Below are 10,925 nucleotides of genomic sequence, written 5' to 3'. Positions count from 1 at the left end.
GAAAGAAATTTCTATATTAAACAGTGAAAAAAATTGAATTTTTCTGTTTTAATATTTTATTCATTACGTAATTACTATGGCGTGGTATGAATAGCCCACGAGAGAGATCTTTCTCAGCAAGAAAAGCTGTAAAAAAAAAAAATAGTTGCAGTTAGACATGAAAAATCTATGCCCTCCTTCACATTTTCCACAGCCGTCTGGCAGACCGAATTGAACTCTCTGCTGTGCCAGAATAAATTAAATAAATACATAATTAAATAACGCACGGTGGCACGGTGGTTAGCACTGTTGCCGCACAGCAAGAAGGTCCTGAGTTCAATTCCACCATCAGCCCTGCGACAGACTGGCGACCTGTCCAGGGTGTACCCCGCCTTTCGCCCTATGACAGCCCCCCGCGACCCTGAAAAGGATAAGCGGGTGGATAATTAAATAATTAAATTTGTCACTAATTAAATAAAATTTGAAATAAATAAAAAGATAAACTGGGAACCTCCTATCCCGTGCTGCAGAATATCACTCCAGCTCACTGGGTGGCGGTAATCTACCCGATTGTTAGTGTTAACCACCGAAGAAGAACCAGCGGCAGAAGAAGACGAAGAAGAAGGACCCAGAAGCAGCCCGCCAATTGTCTGTTTGTGTTTCTGTGGGACTTTGTAGCAGTGGCTGATGTTTTGTCGACCTCTGTGGAAAGGTGAGGGATTAACGTGTTACTTTTTCTTGCTGGACTCAAATCAGACTTTGCTTGTTTACGTTTATTTTACTGCGTTTAACTGACTGCTTAGTTTTAGAAAACACAGCATCGATGCTTTATTCTGTCATTTCAGGGACATTTCTTCTGCAAAAAGCGCTTTGTAGGAAGGATTTAAGGAAGCAGTCTTTCCACAGGTTGATTGTAGTTCCGTCACAGATTATGAATTTTAGTCAGCAGACCATAAAGTAGATGGAATATTAACTTTTGCTACTAGGATAAGGTCCACTGTCCATTCAGCTTTTCGTGTTTTTATTGCTGTTCAAAGGTTGTTTCCAGTTGAACCGGTTCCCGTCTATGAGAGTGACCCACTGCAGGTTATCCTTCTGTCACACTGCTGCAGGTAATGATGTGAAAATAGCATACGTTTCTGTTTCATATCAGGTTCACTGACTGAGGTGTTGTAGCTGATTCCTGCCCTTTTTATCATAGTGCAAAGACCGTGTTCTTTCAGCTTAGTTTAACCAGACACTTGGATAACTGTGTTCTTACCGCAGGGTCCAGGATGAGGAAGAAGCTGCTGTTGGATGTGGACTGTGGCGTGGACGATGCTCAGGCCATCATGATGGCCCTGGCTGCCCCCAATGTGCAGATCTTGGGCATTACCTGTGTGCATGGAAACACCTCAGTGGAGAATGTGTGTAAAAACGCACTGCGAGTCCTGCAAGCCTGCAGTCACCTCGAGGTAGGATGCTCTGTAGTTGCACACTCGTGTTAAAATCAAGTAGCGTGACATTGTTGGAATTTCCTGGCCTCATGTGATAAGCGAGGTTGCATTTTATAGAATTGTCTAACAATGAGGACTTGTTCCTCATGCCACATGACCCGATGCAGAAAGTGGACAGTTTGAAGGAGTTGGCTTTAGTTCTCTAGTTTTGTCCAAATTCTCTGAAAATGAAATTAAGCATCTCACATATTAGTTATTATATTAAACCAGCTACTGCTTGGAAACAATTGGGCAAAGTTAAACACAAAGCACCTCGTCTCACTCAGAGGAATATTTTTGTTAATTCAGATTTGTCAAAGTGGTCAATTGTGGACATTTACTTAGTTTTTTTTATGCATGTATTCATAACATGAATAAAGAGAAATGAGCACACAAGTTACAGGATTTATGTTCATCCATTTCTCAAGTTAATCCTTCCACATGGAGATGTACCTTTGTACTTTTTTCCAAACATACAAAACAGAAGACTGCCAGTTTAGGCCGCTTCAAAAAGGCTTCAGGATAAATGAGTAACATAAATCAGGTGTTTTATTAACCCTCTTTACCCTGGAGGATGTACCAGGCTGTATCTGTTATTAAAATACACACAGCATGGCGAGCATAGTACTCTCAGTGGTGAGCCCACCTTTATTTTTATTGCTCCTTTATGCTGTTTTTTTTTTTTTGTTGTTATAATCAAATGCTTTAATTAGAAATTTTATTTGAATTTCCCTTTGGAGGAAATAAAGATTTTTATCTATCCTTCTATCTATGTTAGGTTGAGCTCTGTAGTCGCCTCTCCCTCATCTGCTTCTGGTCACTCTGAATACTTTCAGCTTTTTCTTTCTAGGAGAAAGAAGAACAGAATATATTCAGATGTTACTCCAGAGATAATTATTTTGGTTTTATTGATATACAAAGCTGAGAGGGCTTTTCCTCGCGATCAGCACTAACTAGCTTCCCTGCTAAAGTAAACCAATACTGTTCTTATTATGTTTACCACAGAATGACCATTGTCAGAAGGTGGAAGGTCACTCACAGCACTGTTTTACCTCTGCTGAGAGGGATGAATCCGAAAATCGATTTTATACAATTTTTTTTCTTTCTAAGTGTTTGCTATGTAACATTCATTCTAGCAAATTGGGGTTAGTATCCTGCCCAAGGATATTTGGCACACAAACCTTCTAATGAGCAGATGACCTGCTCTACCACCTGAGCTACAGCCACCCCAATTCACATGCACACAGAAGGTGTAATAAACTCTACCCACTTCTTGAAATTCACGTAAGTTTCATAATTGACTAATCTGATTTGCTCCCCCGTTTACAACCTTGTTTACGAGCCACTCTGACCTCTCAGGTCATCAGCAGATGGTTTAACTGTTCCCAGAATGAAATCTAAGTGTGCTGAAGGTGCTTTCAGTTAGTGTGTTCCAGCTCTTTGTAACAAGCTGCTGACCTGAGATCAATTACATCTGTGCCAACACACAGAAACAGACTCAAAAGCTTTTTATATTTAAACCTCTGTGTTCAGCACATTGAGTTTGAACATAATGAAATTTGTTCTATAAATAAAAATGCCATTGCTGCTTAGTGGCAGTATGTTCTAGCTTGAAACAGAAGTCTGAATGTTACAGTTGCCTAAAAGCTGAAGTTGGTTTGGGAATGCTGATGGAATAAAAGCAGGGATGAATTATAACCGGTTCTGCGTTTGCATGTTTCTGCAGATTCCGGTGTTTAAAGGCGCTGCTATGCCGATCCTCGGCGACAGCGGCATCAGCTCGGGGCACTTCCACGGGAAGGATGGCCTGGGTGACGCTCCTGACTCCAAGGCTCCCGGTTTGGAGCTTGTTCAGAAGGAAAACGCTGCGATTGCTATGATCAGGATTGTAAACGAGAACCCAGGAGAGGTGAGGAATGTGTGAGTGATAGACCCTCATATTTCTCCTGTAAGTTGCTGTCAAATATGACAGTCTGTCTCGCTCTCTGAGATGTCTGGGTTCCTCTCATCATGTGCCCTAGGGAAAGTAAACACATGACGTCGCTATGTCAGCAATAAATGTCATTAATATCACAGTGACATTTTCTTTATCACGTAAAAGGTTCTGGGGGAAAGCTCTCTGTGCTTGCACGAGTGCGCTTTTTGCAAAATTTTAATCCGTGTGTCTTCTCCCAGGTATCTCTGGTTGCCACGGCACCCCTCACCAACTTGGCTCTGGCTGTGAAGATGGATCCATCTCTGCCGAGCAAACTCAAAGGCCTCTACATCATGGGAGGCAACACTGAATGTCAGTAAAACACTGTCGCTTCATAAGTCTACATAGGGCCAGAGGATATAAACTGTTTATGAAGAAATACACATTAGAATGAATTCTATGGTGTTTCCGGATAGACGTGACTAAATAACCAGTGGACCCATTCTAACAGCAGAAACAATTATTTAATTGATGGAACATTTAAGTCGTTAGCTGTTGCTTTTCATTACCAAACTTTATGAAGTTTTCCAAGTATTGCTTTCCACCCTTTCAGTTTAAATTAATCTCAAAACAAAACAAGGTAATTGGATTTATCAGTAACATTTTGTTTACAACATAGTCCATCAAATATCAACTGGTAATTTATTATTTTTTCACCAGAATTGTAATCTTTGTCTGTGTGGGGTTCTCATTATTGTCTCTACCCTGTGTAATCCAGCTCGAGGGAACACCACAGTGTGTGGGGAGTTTAATTTTGCTGTGGATCCAGAAGCTGCATACATCGTGCTTAAAGAGTACCGCTGTCCCACCTACTTGGCCGGCTGGGAGTTCACCTGCTACAACAAGTTAACCTGGGTAATGCCTGTGTTTACACGTTTTAGTGTTTAGAAGTTGATTCGTGCTACATGTTTGTCGTCAAGCGACCAAAACAAAACACTTTTCTCTGCTCACACTTCAACAGGAGTTCTGCGATGAATGGTTGGCGCAGAACACCAGTAAAGCTCGCTTCATGAAGAAGATCTTCCACCACAGCTACCAGGCGGCGCAGACTGAACGCTTGCAGAAAGAGTGCGTCGGCGGTTCAGGTTTCATTTCCTGCGACTCGTATGCAGTGGCTGCCGCCATAGATGATTCGTTCATCATAGAAAGCGACCAATACCCAGTCAGCGTGGAGCTGTCAGGCACGCACACCAGGGGCATGATGATAGTAGACACTGTGGGTTTCCTGAAGGACGCTCGCGAGGTTTGTCTCATGAGGAAGGTGGACTTGGAGAAGTTCAAGCAGATGATGATGGCAGCTTTACAATAATATTTAAATCCGCCAGAAGCGGCACCTTTACAGGTTTGTTTTTATGGGGCGGCTAACATGGACGTCCAGGTTTGTGAATGCGATGATTGAGGGTCCAAGTCCCTGTTCGAGTATTAAAATTGACATAATTTCCTTAGGGATTAATAAAGTATTCTAATTCTGTATTCTGATCAAACCACCAGTCGATGATTTGCTCAGCTATAGTCATGCCTTCATATGGAAGAGTTGCGTGGCATGTAAAACACCCATTATTATGTGAAAGAATGCGGAGCCTAAAATAAAGAGCCCTGCTTAACAGAAAGTTTATAATCACTGTTGTGATCGGCCAATCTCCCGCTAGGATTTTAGAAAGCCTTTATATTTCCTTCATAATTACTGTGATGGACAAGTGTTGTAGTTTTGCTACTGAAACAGACACATCCCATGATATCGATGCTCAGAGTTAATAAGAAGGAAAAAAAAGGTCTTGAATAAAAATCAGACTTATCTTTATTTAATGACACTGAATTTGAGCTCACTCTTAAATGGACTCAAAAATGAAGAGTTTGAGCCACATCTGTTTTTGTTTTGTTTTTTAATTATAGTCTAATTCTGAAGGCGTTGAACTGACTTTAATTGTGGAATGACCCAACTGTGAAGGTACATGGGGAGGACATGAAGAACTTGATTTGCTTGTTCTGTGACTGAAGAAACTGTTTGCAATGGTGGTCATAAGTCAGCACCCTGCATAGAGCAGAAACTGCAAGCTACACCTGGAAACTGACTAACATAGCACTGCCTCTCTGTAGGACACCTCATTTGTATAATGTTTATACTGTAGACAAGTTTGCTATCAATCAGAAGTTCAATATAATGTTTTGAAACAAACTCTTGTCCATTGTAATCATTGGTTTATTACAAGTGTTTGCACTTCCTTAAACACACACTCATCCAACATTTTTCTCCCAAGAAATAAAAACTCCCATCGATCAGAAGAGTTGTACAGGTTTTGTCCCCAGTCCTGCACTTCGCTTGATTAGTCGGTAATCCTGTTTTCAGTGCGTCACCAACTTTCTCAACACATGTCCACAGCAGGTATTTGTAACGCTGGAACATTCCCTGGACATCAATGCACGTACTCGGAGCTGCTTGAACCCTAAAAAGATGCATCAGATTTCGCCTGGTTCCTCATTCTCCTTTCCTTCCTCTGAATCTTGACCTTGCATCCAGCTGTAAACAGATGATCTTGGTTAAGTTTTTTTTTTTTAACTGCACAATAAGCCCCTATAAGAAATTAGAAAGCTCTCTGTTTTAATGACTAGTTGACTGTTTTCTAAAACTTACCATTGACCTCTTGCACTCAAAAAAGGATGTCTGCAGGGCTTTGCAGTGGCCTTCCTTTAGACACTCACTGGGTTTCTTTCCCTCCTGAAAAAATAAGAAACCACTTCATACACTGGGCCCTTCCTATTAGTAAAATGTACATTATATCCACACTGTATATAAACACAAGTATAACTGGCATCGGTGACATACCATTAAACACTGGATCCTCTTTACTCATAGAGTGGACAGGATCACCACCTGTTTTTTTTTCATGTAACCTCACAGTGATAAACATTTTATTTCACTTTGTGAGCTTTCTTTTTTTGATGATACTTGCTATGGAAGGAGTTACCCCGGCCTCAGGGAAAGATTCCTGTGAGGATTCTTGGAGTCATTTCTGACTAAATATGTAGGACTGCTTTCTTTCACCTGCACAATATCTCTAAAATTAAAAATATCGTGACACAGGGTGCATTTATTATTTATAGGCTGGACTGCTGTCATTTATTATTATCACGCTGTCCTAAAAATTCCCTGAAAAGCTTTCAGTTGCTGCAGCGAGGGCACTGTCAGGGACTAGAAAGAGGATATTCCTCCCATACTGGCTTCTCTTCATTGGCTCCCCGTTAAATCCTTCTCACACAGAAAGTCTTGAATCGCTTGGCTCTCGGACTGTTAATTTACTTGTGATTAAAGGTATTTTTAAAAGTAGAATGGGAGGCAGAGCCTGCAGGCTTTCTGATCCTGTTTACCCAAGTCTTTCGCTATTCCACGACCTCATGGTGTTTTCTATCAAGGTCAAGAAAAAGACGAAGTAGTTGTTATTTATTTATTATATTCGACCACAGCTCCGGTCAGTTAAAGGCACAAAAAACCAAGCAAACATGTATTTTGGGGAGACTGCGCCGACTTGGCTAATGTGGTGCTGCCAATTCTTGTTATTGGCAACATTTGACAACCCAGCGAAATGACGATCGTAGGACAGGTGTAAGTTTTAAGGTAAACAAGTGTCGCCAATCGACAGAAAGAAGGACAACCAATAACAATCTCGGGTAATATGTCATCCATATAGTTTCTAGCAGCTGTTAAACTAAAGCACTGTCTATGGGCTGTACTCTAGGACAGTGGGTAGGCTACAAAGCATGGCTAACCTCAGGAATCTTTCACAAGTATTTCTTTCCTGCGCTTTATTTATGGCTCTGACTGTCTCCAGATTGTCTTTTAGGTGTAACAGAATTGATTGCTTTGGTTTTAAGCTAAGCACCCTCAACTAGGGTACATTAACTTACCTTAACAACACAGTCGTGCTGAAGGAGACATGCCTTAAAGTCTTCTCTGATGCCTGCGCATGCTCTGTTATCCTCCTCTTTGTCTTCGTAATATTTCGGCATTGTTCGGAATTCAATTTAACACCAGTTATCACCGTACTAGTAAACTAACAAGTGAGAAAAATCAGCTAGTTCACAGCACTAAAACCGACGTTATTATGAAAGCTGTAAGCTACCATCTTTCTGAAATGGCATGATGGGAAAACGGAAGTACTCCGTGAAAAGCTATGCATGCTGGGAACGACTGTAGTTTTCCTTGTATGTTTTGTATTCATCAACTTGCGAAAACTTAAGACGCTGGACTTTTAGGTCTTATTTGCAAAGTTTTCAATGTCTTTAATTAAACCCGGTGATGCAGATGACATGAATAATGCAAGTAGAACAAAATCAACACAAAATGGCCATGGCTCGTAACAACCTTTAGCATTTATTTGGGAAGATGTCCAATGAAAAATGATGTAAGTCAGGCATACACATGTACACGATGAAGGCACATGAACTGATGTGTGTTTGGAGGTGAGCGGCAGCTATGAAGCAACACTCCTTTCCTGTTTGCCTTCTGCTTTCTACAAATGCAGGAAGGAGCGGGGTCCTAAGGATCAAATGACCGTTTCATGCCGTTTACATGTATTCAGTTTGTTTAAATATGGATGCAGCAAACTCTCAAAACAGCAACTTGAGTTGCATTTTCTCCCATCTCCTCTGTAAATGTGAAGAATGTACCACTTTTCTTTAGTCAGCTCAGGTTTGATCAGGGGGCAGAGGAGCCTGCTATGACCCAAAAGGCATTTTTTAATGAATTACAAATAATAATAATGCACATGAACAAGCGTGATTAGTCAATTAAAAAATATTCATATTGATTCCACCAAAAGGCACTTCACTACCCCCTTGAAAAAAACCCTTTTAACAAGTAAAAATGAGTGAAGTTCCACTTTAAAACAGCTTCCACTCAGTAAATCAGCCACAAATACAAGTTGATTTCTAGAAACTATCAGAGAGGCAAGAGGAAGTAATAGAGAGACATAAATTGTTACTGTATTTATATATACAATCAGTGGCACTCTCCACAATTATCAGTAGTCATAATATTATGTCCAATCAAAAGAAACTGACACATGACTGGACAAACGAATTGCAATGTGGAGGGAAAAAATGTGGGAAAAATGGAAAACTGGGTACAGCGATGAAGGCTAAGATTGTAACAAAGAAAGCAGTGCAAATCACGCCGTTTCAGATGGTCGTCTGGCACAAACCCTGCTCATTTACCACTTTCAGCACAACACACAATTATTGTCGTTGACATCCAATCACTAATTGGACTGTGTGGGTTCAAAATATTCAAAACATTAGTATATCCAGCAATTGACGTGTAGGCAAACGTGAGCGGGAATAACGTTAAATACTTTCAAGGGACCAACATATAAGGCACATATTACCAATTTCGACCCACACCTACAGCTTTGTTCAGCAGATTTCCTACGATCAAGTTTTTTTTATCAGTTCCAATAAATTAGTTATGACATTTTGCGTCAAAAGGAGAGAAACAATAAGAAACTGAACCAAGCTATTTGTACTGACAGAGAAAGCAACTGCAAGTAGCTGTTATAATGAAAATAATATGTACAATAGCATTTAGAAAAGAAAAACGCACAAAAGTACACAAAGACACAGACTCTGAACTACCATAAACATCTCTTGATAGAATAAAAATATATTTTACCTCTTGTACAAATTAAAGATTTATTTCAAATAAATTAAATCACCTTCATAGATCGTCAGTCGTAGCTGTAATAATATATCAATATAACAATATATTCCTTCAGGAAAATGGTGCCAAGGCAATGTCCGATTGATTTCCTATAAATGGACACTGAGGTCATACACAGCCTGTCAGATAAGAGGTGTTGGTATTCATTGTCTTCATGGAGTAGGGTAGTTACCACTGATACTGGCATGTGGTCAAAGGTGTCACCGTCTGGTTACAGGCAGGATCTTTTTAACGGTAAGCTCATCCTGAGTGTGTGTTTCAGGATAAGCTGAGCATTTAAATGGAACCCACACCTTTCTAGATGGAAACATTTTTTTCTAATGTTTGGGCTGGTGTTGATCTGGAGCTCCGTCATCTCTGCAGAGAACAGAGAGCAACTGGCCACTAGTGATGACAACATTCTTGATCATGGCAGGCTTCGCTGAGGCGCTAGTGACAGTGCAATGCCCCAGCTCGCCCAAAAGGTGGCAGCATTGAGTAACTGAAGGATTTGGCAGCATCTACACCAGTGGCCAGGTGACCGGTTCTCCCTCAGATGCTTGATTAATTTGTCCCAGTATTTTTTTTCTGATTGTTTTAAAAGCTGCTTAACAACAGAGCATGGATCAGAAGTCCTCACACACTCCGCTGTTGTTTGTCAGACAGTAGTATTCACATTCTCACAAATAAACGAAGAGCAAAAGAGTGAGGGAGAGAAGAACGAAGAAGGGGAGAAACAGACTGATGAGAAGCAAAAGTATATTAGGGAGAGCGGGGGACAAACAGGTGGCATTCGTCAGACAAGCTCGGACGAGCAACTCTAAGCCCTAATGACTTTACTGCTGGTCGCTAGGTGCCAGGGGCCCTGCATAAGCAGCCTAGGGGGGCTCTGTTCCCCAGGGGCCATCACTCACGTAGGCCCTCAGGACCGTTCAGCTTGTTACCCTTTTTATATGTATCTGTGGGGAAACAGGTACAACCATGGAGTTAGTGCATTGATATTCATTGTTTATTGTGCAACACATCAACAGATGGCAAGTGTGATTGGCTTACTTCACTGAGAATGGCCCACACAGCAGAGTCCTTGAGAACCGAAAGTCGGAGCGCAACAACAGGATTCAGCGAAGGATCTACAGCCCCTTCAGCCACACCCTTTTCAAACTGACCTGTGGGTTTAAATAAACAGGCACACCTCAAAACTTGTAAGCGATCAGAGAGGCAAAAACGATCCTTAACCTTAACTGATTTACACATATTTTCTAAACCAATATGCTAAAGCTAACTAGAAAACATGTATTTAAACAGCATGTAGCAATTCATTACATTCACATACCGATCCTATAAAAGCGATCTTCAGTTCGCTTGTACTTGTCTTTGGTCTGAAGTCCACTTTCCTAACATAAGAGGGCAACAACAGATGGACAGTGAAATGAAATGAAATAAAACACTCCTCTTATAATCTTAATGATGACTCTCATTTGAGCTGCATTCAAAGACATGCTGGCAACAGTTCTCAAAGCGTGGCACACAGTGTCAGAATGAATCACCTCTGGAAGAGTATGCGATTCTGTCACACTCACATTCCTGTCAATAATCAATACCCCACGTCCCTCAGAGCAGCCATTCGATATAATCTAATCAGAGCCATTCACACACCGCACCAGAGAAAGGTGGCAGACGTGTGTAAGAGTCTGTGTGTGTGGGTGTTTTCATACCGAGACGGGCAGTATTTCCACCGTGGTGTTCTCGATCTTGTCCCCTGGGTGCTCCTGGTTACCGCTGCGAAACAGGAACCTGCCAGTCA

General features: G+C 41.1%; 3 protein-coding genes across 4 annotated transcripts in view; 1 reads left to right on the top strand and 2 right to left on the bottom strand.

The window, feature by feature from the left end:
* Positions 1-557: 557 nt before the first annotated feature.
* Positions 558-5,605, top strand: si:dkey-4e7.3 (uncharacterized protein LOC402865 homolog). Of its 2 annotated transcripts, XM_005945079.3 has the most exons (8): positions 577-691; positions 825-885; positions 1,017-1,091; positions 1,246-1,433; positions 3,181-3,363; positions 3,630-3,741; positions 4,148-4,284; positions 4,391-5,605. In XM_005945079.3, exons 3-8 carry the CDS (start codon positions 1,046-1,048, stop codon positions 4,736-4,738), a joined length of 1,014 nt encoding a protein of 337 aa, XP_005945141.1. In that variant the 5' UTR covers positions 577-691; positions 825-885; positions 1,017-1,045; the 3' UTR covers positions 4,739-5,605. The 2 variants fall into 2 exon arrangements, with proteins under 2 accessions (XP_005945140.1, XP_005945141.1); XM_005945078.2 differs by lacking the exon at positions 825-885 and having other exon boundaries at positions 558-691.
* Positions 5,606-5,611: 6 nt separating this feature from the next.
* LOC102314434 (cytochrome c oxidase assembly factor 5) lies at positions 5,612-7,673 on the bottom strand. Its single transcript, XM_005945080.3, has 3 exons — positions 7,333-7,673; positions 6,062-6,145; positions 5,612-5,947 (listed from the first exon to the last, which is right to left on the bottom strand). Exons 1-3 carry the CDS (start codon positions 7,432-7,434, stop codon positions 5,906-5,908), a joined length of 228 nt encoding a protein of 75 aa, XP_005945142.1. The 5' UTR covers positions 7,435-7,673; the 3' UTR covers positions 5,612-5,905.
* Positions 7,674-7,779: 106 nt separating this feature from the next.
* The window catches only part of mgat4a (alpha-1,3-mannosyl-glycoprotein 4-beta-N-acetylglucosaminyltransferase A), a 33,313-nt gene continuing 30,167 nt past the window's right edge, over positions 7,780-10,925 (bottom strand). Inside the window, exons 13-16 of the mRNA XM_042213296.1 lie at positions 10,837-10,915; positions 10,455-10,515; positions 10,175-10,287; positions 7,780-10,080 (exon numbers count right to left, since the gene is read on the bottom strand). Of these exons, the coding sequence (XP_042069230.1) occupies positions 10,054-10,080; positions 10,175-10,287; positions 10,455-10,515; positions 10,837-10,915 (280 nt within the window). The 3' untranslated portion in view covers positions 7,780-10,053. The remainder of the gene's footprint in view (positions 10,081-10,174; positions 10,288-10,454; positions 10,516-10,836; positions 10,916-10,925) is intronic.

The sequence above is a fragment of the Haplochromis burtoni genome, unplaced genomic scaffold, assembly GCF_018398535.1.
Source record: "Haplochromis burtoni strain Fernald_Lab_line unplaced genomic scaffold, NCSU_Asbu1 Contig_432, whole genome shotgun sequence".
NCBI classification, from domain to species: Eukaryota; Metazoa; Chordata; class Actinopteri; order Cichliformes; family Cichlidae; genus Haplochromis; species Haplochromis burtoni.
This window is presented reverse-complemented; position numbering and strand designations above follow the sequence as displayed.

What these genes read in the sequence shown, in the direction of transcription:
- LOC102314434 (XM_005945080.3), bottom strand. Translation starts at nt 7,434, where the DNA reads ATGCCGAAATATTACGAAGACAAAGAGGAGGATAACAGAGCATGCGCA. An exon ending in AGCACGACTGTGTTGTTAAG is followed by an intron (nt 6,146 to 7,332) that starts GTAAGTTAATGT and finishes TTATTTTTTCAG; the next exon opens with GAGGGAAAGAAACCCAGTGA. An exon ending in TTGAGTGCAAGAGGTCAATG is followed by an intron (nt 5,948 to 6,061) that starts GTAAGTTTTAGA and finishes ATCTGTTTACAG; the next exon opens with CTGGATGCAAGGTCAAGATT.
- si:dkey-4e7.3 (XM_005945078.2), top strand. Translation starts at nt 667, where the DNA reads ATGTTTTGTCGACCTCTGTGGAAAG. An exon ending in CTTCTGTCACACTGCTGCAG is followed by an intron (nt 1,092 to 1,245) that starts GTAATGATGTGA and finishes TTCTTACCGCAG; the next exon opens with GGTCCAGGATGAGGAAGAAG. An exon ending in TAAACGAGAACCCAGGAGAG is followed by an intron (nt 3,364 to 3,629) that starts GTGAGGAATGTG and finishes GTCTTCTCCCAG; the next exon opens with GTATCTCTGGTTGCCACGGC.